The sequence below is a fragment of the Suillus paluster genome (genome assembly GCF_016628075.1).
Source record: "Suillus paluster strain FC165 chromosome Unknown EDB91scaffold_50, whole genome shotgun sequence".
Taxonomy (NCBI): Eukaryota; Fungi; Basidiomycota; class Agaricomycetes; order Boletales; family Suillaceae; genus Suillus; species Suillus paluster.
This window is the reverse complement of record NW_024537610.1, coordinates 213,040-237,050: the sequence shown is the minus strand read 5'-3', so window position 1 is coordinate 237,050 and position 24,011 is coordinate 213,040. Positions and strand designations below refer to the sequence as shown.

The 24,011-nt window shown below is 50.0% G+C and overlaps 9 protein-coding genes across 9 annotated transcripts; 6 read left to right on the top strand and 3 right to left on the bottom strand.

The window, feature by feature from the left end:
* The first annotated feature begins 204 nt into the window (after positions 1 to 204).
* Positions 205 to 1,413, top strand: EDB91DRAFT_1348652 (uncharacterized protein). The gene is made up of 2 exons (XM_041325980.1): positions 205 to 1,097; positions 1,156 to 1,413. The coding sequence occupies exons 1-2, from the start codon at positions 219 to 221 to the stop codon at positions 1,282 to 1,284; spliced, it is 1,008 nt and encodes a 335-aa protein (XP_041174611.1). The 5' UTR covers positions 205 to 218; the 3' UTR covers positions 1,285 to 1,413.
* Positions 1,414 to 4,380: 2,967 nt separating this feature from the next.
* Positions 4,381 to 5,379, top strand: EDB91DRAFT_1251134 (uncharacterized protein; the record flags this gene model as incomplete). Its single annotated transcript, XM_041323334.1, has 3 exons — positions 4,381 to 4,529; positions 4,613 to 5,303; positions 5,356 to 5,379. The coding sequence occupies 3 exons, from the start codon at positions 4,381 to 4,383 to the stop codon at positions 5,377 to 5,379; spliced, it is 864 nt and encodes a 287-aa protein (XP_041174610.1).
* Positions 5,380 to 5,692: 313 nt separating this feature from the next.
* EDB91DRAFT_620819 (uncharacterized protein) lies at positions 5,693 to 8,197 on the bottom strand. The gene is made up of 13 exons (XM_041327917.1): positions 8,016 to 8,197; positions 7,840 to 7,957; positions 7,602 to 7,775; positions 7,398 to 7,541; positions 7,283 to 7,351; positions 7,096 to 7,227; positions 6,900 to 7,040; positions 6,781 to 6,849; positions 6,639 to 6,734; positions 6,400 to 6,580; positions 6,221 to 6,339; positions 5,965 to 6,168; positions 5,693 to 5,916 (listed from the first exon to the last, which is right to left on the bottom strand). The coding sequence occupies exons 1-12, from the start codon at positions 8,099 to 8,101 to the stop codon at positions 6,112 to 6,114; spliced, it is 1,386 nt and encodes a 461-aa protein (XP_041174609.1). The 5' UTR covers positions 8,102 to 8,197; the 3' UTR covers positions 5,693 to 5,916; positions 5,965 to 6,111.
* EDB91DRAFT_1147449 (2-nitropropane dioxygenase) lies at positions 8,175 to 9,711 on the bottom strand. Its single transcript, XM_041319294.1, has 5 exons — positions 9,448 to 9,711; positions 9,298 to 9,393; positions 9,105 to 9,245; positions 8,645 to 9,048; positions 8,175 to 8,595 (listed from the first exon to the last, which is right to left on the bottom strand). Exons 1-5 carry the CDS (start codon positions 9,550 to 9,552, stop codon positions 8,355 to 8,357), a joined length of 987 nt encoding a protein of 328 aa, XP_041174608.1. The 5' UTR covers positions 9,553 to 9,711; the 3' UTR covers positions 8,175 to 8,354.
* Positions 9,712 to 10,105: 394 nt separating this feature from the next.
* On the bottom strand, positions 10,106 to 11,683 carry EDB91DRAFT_1251131 (uncharacterized protein; the record flags this gene model as incomplete). The annotated part of the gene is made up of 5 exons (XM_041323333.1): positions 10,106 to 10,196; positions 10,254 to 10,717; positions 10,761 to 11,143; positions 11,215 to 11,235; positions 11,290 to 11,683. The coding sequence occupies 5 exons, from the start codon at positions 11,681 to 11,683 to the stop codon at positions 10,106 to 10,108; spliced, it is 1,353 nt and encodes a 450-aa protein (XP_041174607.1).
* A 474-nt stretch (positions 11,684 to 12,157) lies between these two features.
* Positions 12,158 to 13,294, top strand: EDB91DRAFT_1348647 (uncharacterized protein). The gene is made up of 4 exons (XM_041325979.1): positions 12,158 to 12,268; positions 12,323 to 12,421; positions 12,471 to 12,786; positions 12,836 to 13,294. Exons 1-4 carry the CDS (start codon positions 12,211 to 12,213, stop codon positions 13,191 to 13,193), a joined length of 831 nt encoding a protein of 276 aa, XP_041174606.1. The 5' UTR covers positions 12,158 to 12,210; the 3' UTR covers positions 13,194 to 13,294.
* Positions 13,295 to 15,673: 2,379 nt separating this feature from the next.
* On the top strand, positions 15,674 to 17,007 carry EDB91DRAFT_1147440 (uncharacterized protein). The gene has a single exon (XM_041319293.1). It carries the CDS (start codon positions 15,685 to 15,687, stop codon positions 16,507 to 16,509), a length of 825 nt encoding a protein of 274 aa, XP_041174605.1. The 5' UTR covers positions 15,674 to 15,684; the 3' UTR covers positions 16,510 to 17,007.
* Positions 17,008 to 17,073: 66 nt separating this feature from the next.
* On the top strand, positions 17,074 to 18,530 carry EDB91DRAFT_1329974 (uncharacterized protein). The gene is made up of 2 exons (XM_041325336.1): positions 17,074 to 18,022; positions 18,075 to 18,530. The coding sequence occupies exons 1-2, from the start codon at positions 17,114 to 17,116 to the stop codon at positions 18,102 to 18,104; spliced, it is 939 nt and encodes a 312-aa protein (XP_041174604.1). The 5' UTR covers positions 17,074 to 17,113; the 3' UTR covers positions 18,105 to 18,530.
* A 534-nt stretch (positions 18,531 to 19,064) lies between these two features.
* EDB91DRAFT_620776 (uncharacterized protein) lies at positions 19,065 to 23,256 on the top strand. The gene is made up of 6 exons (XM_041327916.1): positions 19,065 to 19,322; positions 19,375 to 21,966; positions 22,022 to 22,347; positions 22,400 to 22,814; positions 22,864 to 23,131; positions 23,182 to 23,256. Exons 1-5 carry the CDS (start codon positions 19,194 to 19,196, stop codon positions 23,119 to 23,121), a joined length of 3,720 nt encoding a protein of 1,239 aa, XP_041174603.1. The 5' UTR covers positions 19,065 to 19,193; the 3' UTR covers positions 23,122 to 23,131; positions 23,182 to 23,256.
* Positions 23,257 to 24,011: the final 755 nt, after the last annotated feature.

The window sequence follows — 24,011 nt, the reverse complement described above, 5'->3', positions numbered from 1 at the left end:
ATATTCAGCGTCCATACTATTCCCTTCCCTCAGTCTTTCCAACTAAGACTGAGGTGAGCTACTTACTACGACTCCTCTGCATACTTAGTGCTAATGATACATAGGTTTCTCTTACTCGTTTCTAGGTATGCGCTTGTCGTAGCTTGAGTCTTTCCAACTAAGACTGAGTTTTCTCTTACTCGTTCCTAGTCGGAGCCTCTTCATTCTTTCAGAATACCATGGTGCCTTGCGCGTTTCCGCTATTTCAGCATGCCAAAGCAGATATCATCCTTCGATCATCAGATGGCATTGATTTTCGCGTGTTCACTCTCTTTCTGAACCTTGCCTCTTCATCCTTTGACTCCATCATCGAGCAAGCGTCACAATCAGACCAGATTGAAGGCGATCTGCCCATCGTGCCCGTGGAAGAAAATCACAGAGTCCTTGACATCTGGCTCAGATTCTGCTATCCTTCTACTCTTGCAGAGGATCCTCCTCTGAATGACTTTGAAAATATCATGCCTGTCCTCGAGGCAGCCAGGAAATATTCTTTGAAACCGCTCGAGCACAAAGTCCGCCAGGCGCTTATCAGCCGTATGGAGAAAGACCCTCTGCGATGTTTTGCGCTTGCAATGCGTATGCAGCTAGACACCGAAACGGTGCTTGCTGCAAAATACACTCTCCGACAACCTCTGATCCCTGCGAGAGTTCCGGAAATCGACCTCATCACGGCAAAGGAGCTGCTCGCGCTACTTACCTATCATCAGAGGTGTGGCATATCGGTGCAATCCTTGGGCAGGAATTTATCCTGGATTACCGGGCACTACATCATGAACGAAAGCTACCAATGGATCATTGGCGGTTCCTGTAGCTGCGAATCCAGCAGTCAATTCTTGCTCAGTGGTCAACGACCACTGAAATGGTGGAGTGAATACATGGAGAAGAGTCTGACATCATTGTCTGACAAGCCATCTGGCCACACGGTCCTTGTGGGGATCGATGATGCGGTCCGGGGCGTTCGAACTACTGGTTGCTCGCGATGCTGTTCAAATATCCTGGTGAATATGACGGAATTCGCTGGGTTGTTTAGTATGAAGGTTGATACGTTGACGGCAAAGGTGACAATGTCTTCTTTCCTTTGATAACAGTGCATCAGGCTCACAATATCACTTGAAGGTTGATCTCGACATGGAGTTGCTCAATTCCTTCATACCTGCAACCCTAACGCCCCCATTGAGTCGTGTAGTGCCTCCCAAGGCATCTAGTAGCGTGTCGAAGGGGGGGAAGTGGAAAAAGAAAAAGTGATAAAACAATTGAACTACTGTATATTGGAATCAAATAGTACTAGTAGTACTTATATAGTTCGACGCCAGACTGTACATTTCAAGAACACGGCGGGTCATACCAAACAGACGCAAGAAGCGTTCTGTCCCTAAACCGTCCGAGCCCTGGTTTGAGTCCGACTGTCTCATTGAATCAGCCAGGACACCATATCAGAACTCAGCCGATCATTGCACTGAAGGCGAGCGGGTCAATCCTCCGCAGATCAAAAGAACAGGATTTTTACACTCATGGCAACAATACACAAAACTCGGGAATCAGTAAAGTAAGAAGTGTTCAAGCAGAAATTGGTTGACATACTAACGAGACCGGGGGAAATTATGAGCGTAGGATAAAAGACGGGGGTGAACAATGCGCGGACGGTGCCTGAAATTACGAACAACTGCCTTTTGATTCCGCAGGTGGAGGTGGTGGCAGTGGCAGTCATAGATGTCGCGGGCCTTTCACCAACAGTAGTTTCATGGCGCGACGATGACGCTAGAGGGTGAGTTTGAACTTCTTGCTGTCCTTCCGCTTGAGCGACTTAGATTTCGCTTTTTTTGTTATGTGGTGGGGCAACATATAAAGTCTACGAGATGAACACTAGAGGACCGAGGTGCAGCGAACGGAATGCCAATAACTTTTTATCCTTAGCGGTCGCAGTTTCCACGACAGAGGGTCGGTGGCGAAGGAAGAACCTTGCCCAGGGCGTTGCCACAATTGTATTGCATCGTGGCCGCTGGGAGGAAGGCGTTGGAAGAACGAGGAAAAGCGAACAAGGGCTGCACGTGGACGTGACCCCAAGTTAGTAAGAGCAGTGCTGCGACGACGTGCAGATGGGTGAGGATGGGAATGATGCGTTTTGGAGGACTGAGAGCGTGGAGCAAGACTCACCTCCGGTGAATTGACACGATGACACCCACCTAGACCTCGCCTTGCGTGTCGTCAAAAAAACCCTCGTGGTTCATAGTCGTCCTCGAGCTGGCCTGGACATCGGCATAGAACACCAATTTTACATTAAAAAGGTTGAGAAGCACGTTCACGTACCTCCAAAAACGACTTGTCAGTTACGTTTCGTGAGTGAAATTAGTGTGCACTATTCCTGAAGAGCCATGACATGATACATACATATTTTGACGGCTAAGAACGGGCATCGTCAGTGATAGATTGGATGGTATGTTTACGCTCACATTGGAAATTGACAAGAGGTTATTGAGACCAACTTCTTTTAGGATGGCGTGGACGTCTACGTACGCATTGTATTCGTTGAAACCCGTTACTGTTGGCTTTCCATCAGCAGACAAAGCTGCGCAAAAGACGCCAGCTTCGTGGCGGAGGGGTGGACCGACAGGGAGATTGGTGTCGAGATTCCGCAAACACACTGTTCGGTCGCGTGAAGCACTTCAAAGGAGATGATCACTGGTATTTCGAGAAAAGGAGATGGCGGAAACAGCGTCTTGATGACGGTTCGAGGATGACGATCTGGTGGTACGCGGGACGCAGGAGTGTTGAACTTGAATATCCTAATTGAGCCAATCTGATCCGGAGATAATTTTTGTTCCATCCGACGGCTAGGTCATATGTGCTGTAAAAGACTGTGAACTGGTCGACTGTGTTCGATTGTGGAGAGCAGTTTCCCTGTATCTGCATCCCAGATTTGTACTGTGTTTTTCTTGTATCCGCCTGTCGCGATTTTTTTGGTGTCAGGCGAGTAGCTCACCGCGTACACAAATCTGTGTGCTGTCAGATGTCTTGATTTGAGCAAGCATAATTTCACCGCTCTCAACATCCTATTATACCCTTGTCGTTCCGTCCTCGGATCCACTCACAACTCGCTCACAACTCGGACTCCAGCGCACTGACCACACGCTCCTTGTGTGTCCTGGCCCTCCCGGTCTCGACGTTTCACAACCTCACTGTCCCATCACCGCTCCTGCTTGCAACAATATTGCCTCTAGGAGGCAATGCTATAGTGATCAACCCCACCCCATTCTCCTGATCTCGCTAGTCGTTATTTGTACACCACCCTCCAGATCCCACAGTCGGAGCGAGCCGTGGTTCAAACATATGATGACCCGTCGTCCGTCAAGATTGGTGCACAACACCTCGTACCCACTTTGTGTGGTCTCGCATCGTCTGGAGGGGCATTATACTGGACGTCTCTTGCGTCTCAATGATGTGGGAATGAGGACGGTTGGGCCAATCTTATCTTAACTCTTGTCAATAGAAGCGCAAAGGAAATCGCTCACGAGAAGCTTATTGAGAGGAATGCGGGACTGGCCACAGGACTCCTTCGGTACTATGTACGCAGGAGTTGTTTTCTGCAGCACTCTCACAGAATTTACAGGAGAACTTTATGTCGCTTCAAAGGCGAGGTTCTATCTTTCACCTCAACTTTTCCTGGAAGAAGAATGTGTCAAGTATCGTTCAGAAGATCGATAAGGACGGTTTGCTTGAAGCTAGGCAAAGGTTCATCTCAGCATCTACCACGGCGTAATCCATGCGTAATCTACTCCACCGCTTGATACTGCGCAGGTGAGGCTACTAGGACTGGCGCTATGCGCATCATTTTTTACTAGGGACTTCCTTTGATGACGGTCCCACATATTTTTTCCACCCTATCCTGACGTTCGATCTTAGCTTCAACATCCAACATTCTTCAAGCTTCAACTTCTTTGCAGAGCAGCGCCGCGGCTTTATGCTGCAATTCTCCACATGATGTGCAGTATTTATGGACGACTCAAAAAGAACGCATCACCTGACAGGGACAAGACATGCATTGCGCTTCGAACCAATTCAACATCGATATTCTGGTAAGCCTCCTTGGATCCTCGAGGCCTCAATGTGCCACCGGTGGCCGAGGACATACAGTTCAGGCTAGCCGTTGCACTGCATGCAAGGGACTATCGAGGAATCGATTGGAATATATAGTACTTGGTAGTCATACCCATCGGAATACTTGCATCTAGAGTTGAATTGAAGTTTTCGAAAGCGCAATCTTAGGTGAGTAGGAATTTATGCCAAAATGTATGTCAAATTTCTGCTGATGGAACGAACTTCTTTATGCAGTTACCAACGACTATGTCCACCTGCGCACCATCACCATTTGACCACCAAAAAGCTGACATTATCCTGCGGTCCTCAGATGGGGTCGATTTCCGTGTCTTCAAGCTTTTCCTCACCCTCGCCTCCCCATTCTTCGAAATTATGTTCGAACTTCCCAACCGGCGGTTGGGGCGGACGGCGATACGGAGGGCGGTCTCCCCGTCATTCCCGTGGAGGAAGATAGCAAAACACTAGACACTTTCCTCAGATTCTGCTATCCCTCCACATTGGCAGAAGATCCCTCTCTTGAGAGCCTGACAGACATTCAGGCTATCCTCGGGGCTGCGAGGAAGTACTCGCTGGACCTGATAGAGAGAAAAGTATGTCAGGCTCTAGCCAATCCCAAGGTTCTCGAGGTAGAGCCACTTCGCTGCTTCGCGATAGCGAGGAATGCACGGCTCAAACATGAAACCATCACCGCTGCCAGATACACCCTACAACAGCCTTTGATTCCCGCGTGGTTCGCAGAGATCGAACTGATCACCGCGTCCGACCTTCTCGCTTTACTCACGTACCACAAGAAGTGCGGCATCGCGGTAGAACCATTGCTGGCCAACTTGGATTGGGTGATGAGCCATTACGGCAGTTCAGGAGGCTGTAATTGGTTGTTCCTTCCCCAGATCCCGGGCTCAAAGTCCAACTGCCAATGCGGCCGGAGCACCGAAGCCAAATTCAAGTTATGGGCACCCGCTCCGGTCTTGTGGTGGGCCACTTATATGAACGAAACATTCGAGTTATTGAGGGATATCCCCTCTGGTGATGTCGCGAGGTCGGAGGCAGAGAAGACGATACAGAAGGTCAGGAGTGCGGGCTGTACTACTTGCTCTTCCCAGGTCAAAGCGAATATGGAAGAGTTCAGCAACTTGCTCGCCCTCAACGTTGAGAAGGCAACTGCTTCGGTACGTATCTCTGTATAGGCCAAGCAAACCGTCTAAACAACTCGTTTGACAGATTGAGCTAGAGATGGACTTCTGACCGTTGCTTCTTGCTAAGTGGGATACGGTGTAGCATTGCGTGAGGTGAGGTGCCGGGGGTCCTTGCGCAGTGGCTGGAGTCCTGGTCGTAGGGTAGTCCTCCGCATGTCGTAGTCGGTCCTCCTCGATAGATAGAGCCGCCGCCTCCCGCCTTAGAGGTTGGCCTGGGTTTCCCCTAACAGTCCGTGCTTGGTCCAACGGACGCCAGATGCATACCGATAGGCTTGCACCTCTGTATTATTTACAGCTCACGGTGGAGGTTTAGTGGGGATCGATGGAAGCGAATCCGTAAGGCGGCCTCAGCATTCAACAGTCCTGCTGAGTTTGACATCTACCACTGCACTACTTGCCTCCACATCTCGCACTGAAGTTTACAGCCGGACTGCGAATCTACTACGATACGCCCACACCGTTCCTTGAGTTGAGAAGCTTCACGCGTCAGGTCGGGCAAGAGTGTGTGCCAGGCAGGCATTATCTTAAGAGGTATTTGACATGTTAATTGCGTTGTTGCTTTCCTGGAGATGCGATTGGTTCATATCTGGTTGTTGCATGAGTAGCGATCCAAAGTGAGGGATGAGAATCAGACATTGAATGGACAGGCAAATAGTGCAAGATTGGTAGCCCCACTGCTCTACGACGAGCGTCGGTCAGGGTGCAAAACATGAAGTCAATGGGAGGTTACATAAGATTCATGAGGAGATATCAAGGAGATGAGCAGTACAACCATCAAAAGCTATTCATCGTCACTCTGGTCCCCCAAAAATGCCAAGATGCTCGCGCCCGCAGTTTTCTGAGGAATATCGTCATCCCAAAGAGAAGAAAATATGAAACGAATTACGTACCTTCCTCTTGACTGGTGGGCCCTCGTCCTCATCGTCGCTTTCTGGTCCAGATTGCTCATCCTCCGATACCCCCTTTCCTTTCCTCTTCTCTTGTGCCTCTGCGAACTCTTGTACATCCCCTAATGCACAAAATGGCCATAAGCTGGGTTTTCAACGGAAGCCGTTCCAAAGGTACGCACTAAGTTCTTGTGCCAATTCTCTCTCTGCTTTGATGGCCTTTGCTTTCTCCAGAGTAGGACGACCGACCATCCCTAAGTCGCTAAGGATTTCCTTCAGTCGTTTAATCTGTGCTGATGGTGTGTCCAAATTTGCAAATTCTTTCTTCCACTGCTTTCGTACACCACAAGCAACCACCATAGCCTAAGCGGAGATCAGACAGCATTTCGCATAGGTCAAATAAAAGAAGAGGCACTCCTACCTTGAGTTTCGAGACAGCCTCGTCATGCTTCGATGACCCTCCTGCGTTGCTCTTCATTCCCTTCTTATGCTCTTTCGGGCCTGTCTTTCCCGAATCCTGTACATCGTCAGTAACGCCATAGGATGTAGGAGAACCGACAAACCTTATCCTGTTTCTTCTTTCTTTTCTTCGGGGGTTCATCGATGACTGTGGACAATTCAGAGTCACTCCCCTGGTCGCCTGTTAATTTTATGAAACTACGGTCGTGAAGACGGGGCGTACAGGTTCGTCACGGGCATGAACTTTAGATTTGGGACGTGCAGGTTTCATAGTCACGGGTTCCGGAGGTCTTGAGGTGGAAGAACTTGCTCCATGCTCGGCCTCATCATCCACCTCACGCGTCGCACTTTGCTTGGTGGTCGACTAGTATAACAAAATGATTTACACATAACACAGAAGCGAAAGAAAAATGATTAACCTTAGGTTTGGATAGAGGCTTCTCCTTTGAAGGCAATTTCTCATGTGATTGCATGTCTTTCTTTGGAGACGTCACAACCGGTTCGGATGGGCGCGTAGAACCAGCCTCATCACCAGAAGATTCGACGATAGACTGAACGTAATTGAGGAAGACTAGTCACAAAGTAATCCATAGAATTTCAACTCACAGCTGATTTGTGCGTCTTCAAAGCGATTCTGCTGGTCGAATTCTTGGTTTTTGACGCCTTTTGAGAGCGCTGTGTACCGTCAATGATGTAGGCATTTTGGACGAACTGCACTTACTTTGGACGTGGAGGGTTTCGCTTCATGTTTCTCATCATTTTCGTCCTCGCTCCGTAGTTTTGATGCAGCCTTTTTTTTCGCAGGTTTTTTCCTAGCTGGAACGTCGTCTTCAGAACTTTCGGACACTTCAGATTCTACTATAGCCTAGAGGTAACAGGATGGGGTTTGTGAGGCTAGACATAAAGGAATGCCACATGAACTCACAGAAGACTTGGGCACCTGCTTTCCCTTCGCGCCCTTCCCGGGAGGCGCCTTGGGTTTAGAGGTACTTTTGCGGGTTTTGACAGGCTCTTCATCAGCTTTCACCTTGCGTTTCTTCGAGGGTTTTGGCTGACTCTCTCCCTCGTCTGCCCCATTCGGTGGCGTTGGAACATTGTCCTTCAAAAAGATAGCGCTAGCATTAAGAGAGCAGGCTAACTGCCGGCTGTGAACATTGCCTTACCAAATAGTCAACGACTGTTTTCTTGATAGGCGCTTTGTACTCTTTTACGTCCAAAGTCCCAGGTGAGAGCTGAAGGCTTTGCTCCAGCCTCTCGCGAATAACGCGTACAGTGAGCTTGCTGCAATGGGCTTGAGTCACAACAAAGTTACAGGATACGTGACCAATGTATAACATGCCTCAAATTTCCCTCGGCATGAGCTTCTTTCAGTAGCTCCGTAGTGGCTTGCTGTAGCCCTTCAATACTAGGTATGGCCATTGGCATGAAATAGGGTTATCGGTTCGCACTTCGCAGGTCCTGCGAGGAGTGATGCCTTTGCGAATGAATGATCGTTGGCACGCGACGTGTGCGGGATATCACGTGGTACTCACACGTGCGCATGGATTACGGTGGACCGATCGTCATGGTGATCTGGGACAAATACGATCGGGCGGATTTGGGATCTACACACAAAACTTTAAGACGAAGAAAAGTACTCTACAGATGCATAGAGTAGAGGTATATCATATATAGTAACCTATAGCTTCGCTTTAGTCACAACTAGCGACGCGCCGTGCTGCAGTATCTTCACTGCATCTGACACCATCTCATCCACAATCTGCTGAGCAGGCAGCACATCATTGATGAGCGCTGCAACTCTTCCTATCAAGAATGTTCTAGCCTGCAGCGACTTCTCTGGGTGTTGTTCAACGTCCCAGGTAGCAGGAATAATACCCTTGGATGTTAGTTCCTTAATCTCGGCCTGGCGGTTGTTATTCCTGAAAGACGCATTAAACAACAAAACTAAACTGCAACGTGGGAACCCACCAGTCTTCGACGTAGGGCGTTCTCCTGACTCGGAGGGGTCGACCGGTGAAAATCAAGGTCGTGATGGCGTCCTCATATCCCGCAGTTACCAGGGCATCTTTGTGTGCCTTGGGTGCACCTGCTTCCGTTGCTGCAACGAATCTAGTGCCTACCCACACCCCTTGTGCTCCCCACGCTAAATTTGCGGCGAGTCCGCGCCCATCGTACACAGCACCGGCACCGATGACGTACACCGGCTTCTTCGTCAGCGGAGAAATGTGTCCCCGGCATGCGTCGACAACCGCGGGAATAAGGATTGATGCGGGGATGTCTCCTGTGTGGCCACCGCCTTCACCGGCCTGAGCACAAATTAAATCGACGCCCATGGCGAGCGCTTTTGGAACGTGCTTGGGATGTCCGACCATCTAGTAAGACGGTTTCAGGTGAGCGTGCCGCCATGGCAACATAAGATGCAACTCACGTTCATGACGGGTATGCCAGCGGCATGCAACTTATCGACTATATCCTGTGGCGGGACACCGACAGCGCAGACGAAAAGAGAGGCTTTCTCCTCAATGATGATATCAACAAGCTCGTTCAGTTTCCCATTCTGGTAATCATACTGTAGAGAAGGATTCAGCGCGGGGGGAATCGACACGTAGCAGTACACTTACATTTGTTTTCCTTGCATTTCCACCGACCTGAGGGATGAGTAGGTCGACCCCAAACGGTGCATTTGGATCCTTTAAGTCATCCTTGATGGCTCGAATCTAATCCATGTTTACTAATGAGTTTGTGAACTCAACTCTCACTGCGATACACACCTGCTGCCTGAGCACCTTCGGGGTATAGCCATGCCCACCAATAACACCTAGTCCACCTGCATTCGTCACTGCGGCTGCCAGTTCAGGACCAGCCGCAACGTTCATGCCTACAAAGTCATGGGCATCTCAGGAGGGTAACACCAGTGCCATAACACGTACCTGCCAGCAATATGGGATGTTTGATCCCAAAGAGCTCGGTAATTGGTGTAGAGATTGAAGGAGACATAGTTCGAGATGGTAAAAGAGAGCCGAGCAACGTGAAACCTATTTGAAGCAAATAACAAAGATCCAGAATAAGATACCTCGGGCAACTAGTAATCATGAGCTGCACGCCTCCGGTTATAAATATCCGAGACCCGGGTGTTTGTGCCGGAAATCTGACTACCAAGTTACACGTCACAAATGATAAAATTGAAACCATGATCTGAATTATTACTTATGCCCGCTCGGCGCCACCGGCGAGAACTAAATGTGAGGGGGAAATCAGTGCCACGTACAAATCATTTGAGGTTATCCTGGAGGGTATATATGACAGCAAGGCTAGAAGGGTGTAAGATATGCAAAGTGCGAATGAATGTGTGTGATATACATGAGGTGGATGTCTATGTTAGTGAATAGAGCCCGCTGGGCAGTTCATACGACGAAGGTGGCAAGTTCATCAAGGAGGTGGGACTTCAGTGTAAGGTGGAGGGGACTTGGCACCAGACTGCATCAAGCGGCGGAGGCGAGCCAGATCACCCGCCAAAGTTCTTTTTGAACAAAATTCGTAAGTGCAAGTTATGAAACAGAAAAGAAACACCGCATACCTTGCCGTCTCAACTGCCTCATCACTTTGATGAGACTGAAGTTCAACCTGTGCCTTCAGTTTGACAATTTCCTCGCGGAACTCTTCTTCAACTTCTGTCCTGATTTTCTGGTCCTCGTTTTTGAGGTCCTTCACAGAAGTTTGCAGGCGTTGCGCTTCCTTCATCTCATCTGCGAGAAGCTTATACTTCTTGCCAACCGATTCAGCTTCCTTTTTCAGCTTATCCTCGCGCTTCCGCATTTCGTCACGAAGCCGATCAGTATCATGCTTCCAACTCTCAGTCATGCTTTTGATGCTGTCGCGCAAGGTAATGTACTCGCGTTCAGCCTTCTGAGAAAGCGCGGTTGATTCAGCGAGAGCAGATTCCATCTCGCGGAGAGACTTTTTGGAGGTCGCAGTGTCCGTTTTTAGCTGAGATTTCAGGGCTGCTGCCTCAGCTTCAGCTTTACGGGCCCGCTCAAGAACCTGTAAGAGGTCAGTAGGGTAAAATAAGATACGGCAGACAGACCTCTTGCAATAACCTCTCCTTTCTAGCTACAACATTGTTAAGACCTTCATTTTCCAGTCTGAGGCGTTCTCGGCCTTCTTTCAAATCCTCGGTCTGTCGTGTCAACTGTGCAACAGTGCGCTGTGACAGACGTAGTTGAGACTTGGTGTTTTCCAAGGCATTGCGAGCACCCATAACACCGGCCTGAAGATCAGCCAAAACTTTGGTCGTCCCCCCAGGCGTAAGAGAGATACGTCTATTAGGAGATGACGGAGCTTGGAGTGAAGAAGTAGAGGCATTCAAATTGTCTGAGTGATTGGCAGTATGAGCGTCAATTGGTAAAATTGCTGGAGGGGAGTTACGAGCTGGGGAGAGACCATCGTCGGCTAAAGCACGGGCATTCCCTAATAGCATTAAGTCATCACCTTCACGATGAGGGAAATCCTGGTTGCAGGGGAAGGAAAGAAAGACTGACCTACAGAAGCCACAGGTATCCCTGATAACGGAAAAATGTCAGTATAATGAGGCAACAAAGACGCGGGTGACATACGACTCAGTGTGCGCGTTGGACTAGACATACGCTTAGGGTTGATTCCATTACTGGGACTGATGCTGAAGTCCATGGGGATACCCTCGCGGATACCATCGCGTTTCATTGTGGGTGTCGCACTTTCTCTCCTCGGCAGTGGAAGATTTGACTCGCGACCAGCGAGACCTTGCAAAACATCAAAACTAGAGCGACGTTGCATTTTTGGAGTTGAAAAGCTCGTGGTATATGAGACAGGACAAGGACTTATGTCCAAGACATCGTCTGACGAGGGATGGGGAGAATGAGAGGAAGCCATAAAGCCAGTTGGTAACGGGCGTGATCCACGCAATATGATATTTTCCAAGCTGTGTAGCTGTGCCTGTTGGTGTCGAATAGAGTGCTTCAAGGTCGACATCTGATTGCGAACAGCCACTAAATAGGAAAGAAAACGAACCGAGATATTTAAATGAAGTTTGAATTGATGGGTGAGGGAGCAATACCTGATTCGTTTTGGGGTATTGAAGGGCTGGAAGCGCGTGTAGAACGCACTGAGCCACGTGAAGAAGACCTTGAGTGTGGTTGAGGAGGAGAGAAAAGCGATTGCAGAGAATTAGACATGCACTGGTAATATGGATATCAAAATGATCGTGATGGCGCTCTTGTCCGCCAGAAATGACCAGAATTCTAGTTGATTCAAGGCGAAACAGCAGATCAATATTTGTTGACCCCGTTGCAAGATGCTCTCGAGAGCTGCCAGAGCTGTTAGCGCTGGTAGCAGCTGGGCCGAGATTGGAGGTCCTTATTTATCTTTGTTGTGTTGTGCCAAGAAAGATGCGGTCACGTGGTGTGGAAGCGACGCGTTTGTATTGTCCAGTGGCACTTTAGCTTGTCCGACAACTCTCAATCTAAGTTTCGCCCGTACTGACCTCTGATTTCTCTAACATGGCTGAGTGTGGAATATGCTTGGAGGAGATCAAGAAACCTGTCTGCATCCCATGCGGTCAGCCTTGCTCTGACTATTCCATGACATGACCTGTTCACGCTAAGTATCTAGGACACGTTCACTGTGAAAAATGTCTACGTGGGCACATAAATTCCGGAAATGATGCTTTGAAATCTTCATGTCCATCATGTCGAACCATATTTCACATTGGTACGTCTAACACGCTGCTAGAGGAGTTTTTGCTCAGACCATTATGCAGCTATGCCTGATCTAACATTCGTTCCCAAAAAATACCATGACTTCATGGCTCCCAGCGTGCGCAAGTTGTATATGGACATAGCATCTCCTGCGCCGTTGGTCGCCGAGATCGATGAACTCAAAAAGCGCGTTGCTACGTTGAGCAGAGATCGAGATGCTCTCATGGAGAAATGTGAGGCGTACATGGCATCTTCTCGCCAGCATGCCACAAATGAGAAGGACGCTCGTTTGGAAGCTCAGGCTGCTCGGGACGCCACCAGCAAGCTGCAGATAAAGTATGATGCTTTGAAGAGAGAATACGGAGACTTCATGGACCAGTACGTCCTCCGCAAATGAACTTGCCGGCCTGTCGTTAACTCGCACTAGTTCCATGTCCCAGACATCTTCTGATGGCCGAAAACGCAAAAGCAGGGCAACCGTCGAGAACTCGCCACCTTCCTTCGCTGAAGTGCTTGCCTCTATTCAGTTAGAGGTGAAGCTCGAAGACCTTCCTGATACACTTGAGTTTGCGCCTTCGCGGCTTAAACGTGCGCTTCCCAGGTCAAGCGTGGCTTCATCCTCGCGGCTCGAAGAACCCCATGATCCACCTCCTCGATTTATTAAGCGTCAGCGGCGCACAAGATATTCAGACACGGACCTGGGATTGCAGATATCTGAAGACTGCGAAGGTTGTGAAACGTGTGTCAGAGCCTACCGTCACAGTCAGGTGACATCACCAAAATAAGACCACACATCATATGTCCTCTCCACTGTAGATGTCCATGCGCATGTAATATGTATTCCCGTGTATTGATATCTTTTCGTGATCATATCTGCTTGCCACCTGATGAGGCTATCCCACATAGCATCCTTATTATTAGCTGGGGCTAGTACAGACTCAGTACCGCCAGTTTGCCAGATCATATCGACCACAGGTGAGTGATATGTTAAATTTGTCCACATGCGAATCATGTGCATGAAACTTCTCCGTCAAGCTTTAAGTGGCGTCGATAAGGACCGCAATGCTATCCATGCGATAACCACATCAACGGTAGTCTCCCCTACTAGTCAGACCTAATAGAAGGAAGATAGTCATTCCTTCTATATTAGGCATCAACTTGAACAGTAGAGATATATTGGCTCTGCATACGAAGATAAATACTCCTCTGGAAAGTTCACCCACGCCTGAATCCATGGAATCAGAGCTCCTGAGAGACCATGGTGTCCTTTCTCACCGTCTGAGAAAACTATATCATTCCTCTTGGCAATCTTGTTCCTGGTTCAATGTTCACCTAATAGGCCTAGGTCTTCCCTCGGCCTGCCGCTCAGATTTACCTTATCTTTCAAATTCGAACATTCTCATACCGAAACTAGACCCCAGCCAGTGGCCACCATACCCTCCGCGCTCATCGCATGTCATGATCCAAGCTTCAAGCTCCACGTCTCACGTCTGGGAGACTTGTGGCACACAATAGGGTTCCGGGCAGAGACTTGACCTCAGTCATCATGGTCATACATTCCATTGTAGGCCGCGGCCGACCGACGTTCTTGTAACCCAAACGAACACTTGGCAAATTGACGTGACTGCGAGAAGTCCCTAGAGACTCCGTTCAACACCGGCAACGACACGCGGGGCAGATCGTGACGGCATCGTGATGGTTTCTTGCACCGCGAATGTGTGATTGATTCAAGAATTGCAAATGAAGTCCGACCCGTCGTCAGGAATGACGATCCGCAGCTTCTCATGCACTGTAGTAAGCGTCGAAGCGAGGTTATGCGGCGGTTACTCGCAAACTGAACGTTGAACGCTGGATACTTATTAATATCGCTTTAAGCGTTGATGTCCTTCAAGTTACATCCTGAAGTTCAACTTCAACGTCTGATAAGTGCGACGTCTGCACAAGAACAGTGGCAGCAGTTTTATGGGGTTTGCTGAGCCAGAGATGTTTCTTCGTTAACTGAAATAGGATTACCACGCTGCGCGAGTATTCAGGCAATTTCTCCTGGTTATGCCAACCATTCTGTCTATAGATGAGAAATTGCTGGAATGTTAGTCTCGTCACCAGCCGCCTCGTCTGAGTGGTGGGAATGAGGGTCAGACAAGGCAATACCCTACCACTTCTTCTATGTCAGGCGACTGGTCACGAGTCTACTGGAACAGTAGCAATACAGTAAATTCTTACCTTGCAGTTCGATCATGGCTGAGATAGCCTATCCCAATTCAATGCACTGTCCCGGAGTCTCGGGAGAAGCATTGACGGATGCGTTTCAATATCATGTGTCGGAAACTGCTGTAAAAATACAGAACTTCATTAATTCCCATTTCGACACGATGAGGCACCGTAAGGGGAACAGTTTACCTTTCGAAGGATATTAACGTTCAAACATGCATTAGGTATGAAAGCAGCCGGGGTCCTGTTGGAAGAACTCCTCGGATCAGGAGTAGACGTTGTTAGTCTGACAGCTGGTCAAAATAAGTACCCCATTGGTGGAACGAGGACGACCTACACTCGTTTACGTACGCGTGGGGCCGATTTTGGAATAGGCGGGAGGTGGACGCGCAGATAGGGGGGTGTACGGCCGGGTATACATTGTGCAGATGCACAAATGACAGATGGACTGTCATGATCAAATTTGTTTGTTCTTGAAACAACTATTTTCTTAAAACTGAGCGGTGGAATATATATCTCGTAACTTCAGTAAAATCCATTTTTGACCGAGCCAGAGCGAGGAGGGAAGGTCTTTGGCAAATGCCTTTCTTGTGTGCTGTTAGGTTGTGAGGCGCCTGAAGTCCGCCGGACAAACGCTGCTGCAATGCTTTCTTGTTGAGCACCGACCTCCGAATCCCGTTGGTGCCAAGCCACATAACGCGGGAAATTAAGAGGTCACATCGGGCGCAAGACAAACATAGCTCACGACAAGCCTATGATGAGAATAAAGTAACGATAAGACCTGAAAAGCAGGAACATCGGAAGCATGAGTCCTGGGACTGAGGCTCCGTGGTATAGAAACGCAAGGCTGTTGTCAAATTCATCAATTCACTTCTGCTCGCATACAAATCTGACCTGCCTTCTCATCATCTTGCCCTCGCCCGCAAACTCTCCCTCACAATGTCCAGAGAAGCCAAAGCGCCATTCAATAACACCAAGGCAGATATCGTCCTGCGCTCTTCAGACAATGTCCATTTTCGTGTCTTCCGGTGCATGCTCGCACTCGCCTCTCCATTCTTCGACGCGATGTTCGACCTTCCCCAACCAAGAAGAAACCACTCCGACGAGACATTCGACGGCCTAGACGTAATTCAGGTGTCGGAGAACAACAGGACGCTCGACATGTTGCTGAGATTTTGTTATCCGGCTGCAATAAAAGATCCTAGTTTGGAGGATATGAATGACGTGGAAGAAGTCTTAGAAGCTGCAATGAAATACGGAATGGAAGAGATTGAAGAAAGGGTGAGGAAAGCCATGGTTGCCCCATCCCTCCTGGAGAGCAACTCCGCGCGCCTCTTTGCAATTGCATGTCGATATGGTCTCGAACCGGAAGCTAGGATCGCTGCAAGATATTCGCTCCATCATCCGGCCCCGACGCAGGATACCCATGCCATAACATGCCTTCCTAATGATGTCATGAAGGGTCTTGCCGCATATCGCTCGAAGTGTAGCCACGCTGCCAGAACGCTTTGCGACAATCTGGACTGGTTAAAACAATCACAGACCCACAGTTTCTACGAGTGGTGGACAAACTGTTGTTCATGTGACTCGAAGGCGGATGTCAGATACATGACACATGGAACCTATCCACGAGAGTGGTTGGCAGATTACATGGACGAGACATCCATTGCCTTGGAAGAGTCTCCTTGTGGGGCAGCAGTGACGAAAAATTTGGCAAAAGCTGTCGAGAGGGCAAGCAATTGTCCCTCATGTCGGCGGCGTGCGCATGACCAGATGGTTCAATTTACCGAGACTTTTGTTCGGGAATTGGACAGAGCCATTACCAAGGTGCGCGAACAACTAAATTGCTGTCGCTTGAAGGATCTAAACAGTCTTCGTAGATCCCCCTAGATGTCACCATCATGATGTGATGAAATGTTCGACATGACCTGCGCTGTGCAATTGTGTGTCAAAAACCATCGGGTCCGCTGGGTTCAACCATTCTGTTCGATCGACGTCACAGTTGAACTACTTACGATGTAATTACCTTATTATCAAGGACGTAGAGTCAGCCTATCTGCCAGTCGAATAGGACCTATAGAGTACTTCCCCTATAATGATAGTCAAAAGACAGATACTTACTATCTAGATCTGTTGCTTGGCGTCGCACATCATGACCATCGTATACCAACATAGACACGTTCGCGCTTTACCAACGAAACTCATATGCAACACACTAGTCCTATAATCTACCGATTCCATCGAGTTGAGTTGGCGGTGCCGGTGAGAGTGGAGGTCTGAAGAGCGAATCCAAGTTTAGAATTCGAACATCAAAGCTAAATCCCAAAGGGGAACCTGTATCCCTCCTATCAGTACTTGTCAGGTCGTATCGTGCTGTCGGTTTCCACGCTCAAATGGATGGCAATTTAGTAACGATTCATGCTGGAAATAAATGCTTATCGCAGGAGGCGCTGCAGGAAAGCTGTATTCTAGCTCTCACCAGAATCCTCCCACAATGGATCCTATGGACGTAGCTTTGAGCAAGTGCTCCAGCATCGAAGACGAACCACGGCAGGTGCCAGTCGACGCCGGAGCCCCTTTTGACAGAGGGGATGTCATATTACGCAGTGCGGACAATGTCGATTTCCACTTTCACAAGCTATTGCTGTCTCTAGCATCATCTTTCTTCTCAAACATGTTTTCTCTCCCTCAGCCAGGTGCTCTTGATAACGCTGCGGACCGGACAAAACAGGGTCTCCCCATTATACCGGTGGCGGAGAAGAGCATCGTGTTGCGGAAGCTGTTGGGCTTTTGCTCTCCTGTCTATGACACGGACGTGCCCGCTCTCGAGAACTTGGACATTGTCATGTCCGTCCTCGATGCCGCCGAAAAATACGACATGAAACGGGTCGGTGGATTCATCGTTAGAATGATAACGGCTCCTAGGTTTCTCGAGGAAGAGGCTATGCGAGTCTTTGCTATCGCATGTCGCTACCGGTCGGAGGAAGAAACTCTCATAGCGGCAAGATATATGCTGCGTTTTGCAGTGTGGGAGCCTGGATATGTGTCTGAATTGGACTTCATCTCTGGCTCAGACTTCCAGCGGTTAGTCAAGTACCACGCGAGTTGTGGTCAAGCTATGAACCAGCTTACCCTTCTGTGGTCTACGTATCCCCTACCATTGCTTGACTGCAAGTTCTGTCGCAAGAAGGGAGTTTCTCGCTTGCCCCCCAAAGAATACCAAGATAGTGTCATAGAAGCACTCCGCACTCGACCGTCCGTGGAAAGCCTGCTTAAACCCGAGTGGATTGACGATATGGTGAAGAGAGCCGGAAGCTGTATTAGTTGTAGAGAGAGCGCGCCGGGGAAGTTTGCTGAATATGCAAAGAAGCTAGCCCTCCCAGTGATGGGGCTTATCCTAGAGGTGAGTTGTCGTGATTGACTGACTGACTGACTGTGCTCTTACCTTCTCTCAGATTCCCTTGGACATTAATTTTCGCTATTGATATTCTATCTAATATATTATAAACCGTATACTGGAACTAGGAAGGAGTTGTTTCATCTATATCTCATACCCTCTTAGGTGCACTGCAATTGTGGGCGAGGGCAGGTTCCATTCACATCTAGGACGAGTTGGGATGAAGGGATTGGAAGATGGATTGTAGGATATTATCGAAATACATCATTCTGTAGTCGTTACGCCTTTCCCGACCTTCATAATGATACAAACAGTACACGCTGATGTAGGTCCAGGCGCTCACCGTCCAATGCCGCCCGTCCTCCTGTAGCTTCAAAACGAAAATATATATATTGAATCGTCCGTGCTACGGGTATGTGGAACTGGCGAGGCAATATATATAGTTTCGTTGCACCCTTTTAAGAGCTAGACCACGGAACTGAGTGTGAATCATGATGCATGATGTGTTTACGCGGAGGACAAGGAGACAGAAAATGAAGAAAAGAGATACTGTGTGTTTAACTGTGTTGCTATTTGGCCATGTAGTGCTCCACACGTGATGAAACGCGGTCACGTGGTCTGCGTCCACTTTGCAACAACCTCAACCTCGGTAAGTCGTTATCGCGTTGCATTACTAGAATCAAGGACTACTGTAAGCATCTCAGGATGGCGATGCTTGAGACCCCGTCTCGAATATGGCGCAGAATTCAAGCTGCAGATGAAGGAGAGCCACCTTCTCTGCCGTCCTTACCTGCCTTCGATGATTCTGCTGCAGCAGACTCAGACTCGGACCAACATTCAACTGACGATGGCGCTGATATCTTGCCGGTGCACTCCACACCCGCCGCTGTCTCAGCGCATACGGCCACCTCAACTATAAGGCTACAATCAAGTACTTCCAGCACAGCACGCTTTGCAAGCTCTCTTGCATCACGCTCCGTTTCAGCAAAATCTTCCTCTGCATCCAGAACATATCCATACCCTCGGAGCCCCGCACAAAGCTTCGAAGTGAGCGCCATAACCTTCACTGCCCCATGGGAGCGACGAGAATACAGATCCGGAAGATTCGCCTCACGCACGCAGCAATGGCAGTATTCCAGAGGCTCATTTGCCCCCAGAAGAGAATGAGGTCGATGATATGTCTTTGGAAGACGCACTACAGTCCCTCAGCCGCTCCAGCTCCCCGTTTCATCCCGACATCCCTCTGGAAGGTCCTACCCCGAGGAAGAAGTACGACTACTCGATTTCATTGCGTTCTGAAGTTCAGGTGAATGCTTTTCTGCTCGATCTTCATTATAGTTAAGCTCAACGTGCCCCAGCGTACCCCATTCGACAAATATCGTAATGTCGCGCTCAGAAAACCGCTCGCGCGGACGAGGACACCGTCCCTTTCTCGGACGACACCCTCGCCTGTCTCATCACCTCCAAACTCCACACCTCGCAGCAACAGATCTATTGCGCTACCCACAGAAACACCGTCTCCGACTCCTGGTGTTTACGTTCCCTTACCCCGATCGAGAACAGCCTCTCCAGCTGTCACGCCACTCCCAAGCGTCGTGATACAGCCCCCAGAGGATGAGAGTAGCGATGAACAAGAGCTCTACACAGAGCATTACCAGGACCAGCCACAGGAAAGTGATCTCGAACCTGGGCAGGAGGACTCTGCCACCCAGTCGGACCGCGAGCCAACATTCTCATCCGCATCGTCCGATCCAAGCACTCAAGTCAACAACGACCGAACCATAGGTGCGCCTTCGACAGCATTTCCATCACCGGCTAGATCAGTATTGGATTTCACCCCCGTCCCACGACTTCGCACTCAGTTCAATGTCCCACACGCATACAATGAACTAGGTACAGACGCAGGCGAAGAGCCCCTCACTCCTCACGCCCGCAGACGGTCATTTCTCCTTTCAGTCATCAACTCTACCGCCCGGCCCCGCATGAAGTTCACCCCTCACCCCCACAGACAACTCACCGCTCTCCCTGTGTCCCAGAGCTCAAGCGGGAGCGGTGAAAGCGCATCCAGTGGCGGCGCAACGCCCGCCGGTCCCCTGCGCACAGCATTTGCAGGTATCACCCCTCGACCTGGGCGGGGGCGGGGCCGCATGTCCCACCCTCTCGCCCAGGTGCATGCTCCAGACAGCGCATCCTCCGCAGGTGACAGTGAGCATCTCGCCTCCCCCTCTGACACCGAGCTTCGTGGTGCATCAGCCTCCTTCATTTCCACCGCGTCGTCGAACGACCTCACCACACACCCACGTGCCAATACCTCGTACGATCCTGCAGTTGGCACAGGCCAGCGCGGCGTGGCGCGCTTCGACGCGCCGAAGCTGAACCACTACCTGCATACGCTAAACTCGAAGTTGCAGGAAGAGAACAAGATACTTGTCGACCGGTTGAGGAAGTACGAGGAGGTGAAGGACGCTGAGCAGCGGCGGCTCAGTTTGGAGAGTATGAGCTCTGGAAAGGGGCGAAGGGTCAGTGCGGGAAGTGCACTGGGCGATGTGGAGGAAGAGGTGGAAGCAGTGGAAGAGGAGTGGGCAGAGGAGAAGAGAGATTTGGAGGAGCTCGTGGAGAACCTAGAGGCTCAGCTCGACAAGCTGGCAGCAGAAAAGGAGAGCGTGGCTCAGGACCTTGAGACTGAACAGCGTGAACGTGCCCGGGACAAGGAACGTTGGCGGGAGCGCATGCATGAAGTCGAGAGTGGCGTTGCGGAGATCGTGGGTGATTTGGAGAACAAAGTCGCAGAGACCGAGCAAGCACTGGAAGAGAGGACCAAGGAAGCAGAGCGTATCCGTGAACGACTTCAGAGTGAGCGTGACCTTGCGCTGGAGAGGGCTGCACAGGCGGAGACGGCAATGGAGAATGGGAAGGAGCTTGGGGGCGCACTGAAGGAGGCCAACTCCCGGATCAGCGTGCTCACAGCCGACCTGCGGAGTGCGACCGCGCAGATCAAGGATCTGGAGGATGAAATCATGGCGAGCGACAGGCGCGTTGATGAGCTTGAGAAGGAGCTCAAAGGCGAGCGGCTCTCCACCAAGTTAGCCAACGATGATCTTCACGGTCAGCTGAGCGAGATGGGCGCCGAGATCATGCGCTCTAGTGCTCGGGCATCCGAACTCGAGAAGGACTTGAAAGTTCAAGAAGCCGCTGCAAGACATCTCCAGAATGAGCTGGAAGCCAAATCAGATGAGCTTGCAGAGGCACAGCAGCTTATTGCGCAATCCGACAAGGACATCAAGGAGGAAGTTCGCGATCTCAAGACCTATACTGCCGAGCTCGAAAAGGCTGTCACCGCTGCGACTGAACGCATCCAAGACCTCGAAGAGCAGCTTGGTTTTGCTCAAGACCGTTATAACCAGTTGGAGGCTGAAGAACAAGAGGCTAACGACCGCGTTGAAGCACTGGAAGAGGAAGCTGAAAGGGCATCGCTGCTGGTCAGCCAAATGGAAGACGCTCTCGACGCTGCAGAGCAGAAGATGCACACTGACGAAGAGGCCGTCGCAGAGCTCAAAGCCAAGATTTCTACCCTCGAACGAGAAAGAGAGCGCGAGAGGGAGATGTCTCGACTGCTGAAAGGACAACATTCAGACGAGAGCAACGCTGAAATCGAGAGTGCGCTCGAGGCAGAGCTGGAGCAGGCGCACAAAGAGATCGCGAGGCTCAATGAACTCCTTCGGCACTCTCCTGCACGGAAAGCTATCGAGGCTGCCAAGGATCAGAGGATCGAGACCCTGGAGAGAGATAAAGAGCAGCTCCAGGCACGCGTCAAGGCCCTCCGATCGACCAGTCTCGAGGTGGCAACTCCGAACAAGGTGGTTAACCTTAGTGGGATCTCTCCGATTCATCGACATGTATTATCGATGTCTGTCAGGGGTCCGAAGACACCTGGAGGTCCTTTGAAAGATGTAAGCTGGGTTCACAATGTCCGAGCGGTTCCTTTCTGATGGAAAAACTTGATAGCTTTCGTGGTTGAACAATACCACCGGGGATGCTTCAGTGTCCCCCCTATTGACTGAAATCGGTCGTCTTCAAGCTGAGCTCGACCGTGCCAACGACAGTATCGACCAAAAGCTCGATGAACTGGAAGATGCCGGACTGGGAGTTGTGTCCCTCACTAGAGATCTTGAGCTTGCCCGATCCAAGATTTCTCAACTTGAAAACGAGACGGGAAGGTTACAAAGACGCGAGGATCGTCGACTTCATCGTCTCCAAAGGCTCCGTTGTCAGAGATGTCTGGTCAAGGTGGACACATTGGCATTGCAACGATTTTACGACGCCGATGAAAGGTGCGTCTCATGGCGCGTTCTTAGCGTAATATCCTGATACAAGATTTCCAAGCTCCTTGGATATATCGCACAGCGGCCTCCCTTCCAACCCCCCGACGCCTCCGACAAAGACCAGCGAAGCTCTTAGATTGGACCTTCAGGCAGTGAACAAGGAACTTGACACGATGAAACAACGGTGGGAGGAAGAGAAACGCCATCTTTTGGGAGAAAAGGCAGTCCTTCAAGACGCTGCGAACCGGATGCACGTGGAAGTGCGGAGCGCAAAGGACGAGGCAAAGAGAGCTGCTGAAGCTAGCCGACGATCTAGAGCTGATAGTCGGGAGGTCGAGCGGGCGAAGGCTGTCATTGCTGACCTCGAGGCTGAGCTGCAGGCTGAGAGAACGCGTCTCAGACAGATGTCCACGGAGCAGAACCGCGTCCAGCGTGAGAAGAGTGACGTTGCTCGCCAACTACAAAGGACCGAAACGGTACGTCCCTCGACTAACTTCAGAAGCATCTAAACCTGAAAGCTATCAGGATATCGACGACGTCAAGAAACAGCTGCAGAAAGTCAAGCGCGACAATCATGAACTAGAAAACGAATTGCGGAGTACGTACCTTCCCATCTCTCCATCATCGCTGCTGATTAAAAAATGCAGCCAATGCCACCGTCGAGCAGCAAGCTCGCCTCCTCGAAGGCAAAGTCAAAGAAAACGCAGAGACAATCGACCACCTGCGGCAAGAGCGGTCCCTTCTTGCAAAGGATCACAAGGAACTTCAACGGCGGTTCACTGAAGTATCAGATGTGAGTGCTTCTCGTTGTAACAGTATTGCATTGTGCTGACACTTGAACAGCGAGCCAACAGGCTTCGCGATGACTACACAAGATCACAATCATCGCATGAGAACCGCCGTCAACAACTCGATTCGCATCTCGCTGAAATCGATGACCTCAGGCGTGCGCTCTCCAATCAAGCAGACGAACTACAACGTAGCGAAGAGGAGAAAAACCGCATGGCGATGGAGAAGACCGATGTTGCACGCACTGTTGCAGCCCTCGAGTCCGACCTCAAACGCGTCAAGCGAGATGCCGAGGCATTTGGACGTGATCTTAAAACTCTGCGAACGGAAAAGGAGAAGCTGCAGGAGAAACATAGGGATGAATTGACGAAGGCTGAGCGAACCAAGAAGCAGGCCCAAAGCCAGATACGTGTCCTGAACGAACAGCTCGGCAACCAGCATGCAAAGTTAAAGACGGCCCAGGAGAAGCTCAAGAATTATTCGTTTGCAATGTGAGTGGTGACGCACTTGTGCGCTGCGTCTCGATGCTGAACAAGTTTTAGTGATAGCCACCAGCTCGACGAGCTGAAGATACAGCACAAGGAAGAGTGCAAGGGCCTCGTTGTCCAGATTCGGTACCTCAAGGCGAAGTTTACCCGCGAGTCTACCTTGCGAGATGGTCTTGTATACCAGAAACAGTATCTTCTCGTTCTCCTCTCGAACTTTGAGGCGAGGTAGGGGCAATTTCTGCACCAGTCATGCTATACGTTTACCTCGTTCGACAGTGAGAAGCGCATACTGGCCTGCATATCTCGGATAGGATATCCCAAACCTAAAAACCCACCAGCGATTGTAAAGAAGCCGCGCTCGATAAAGAGTGTTGTACTGAGTGTCGTTTTATACGC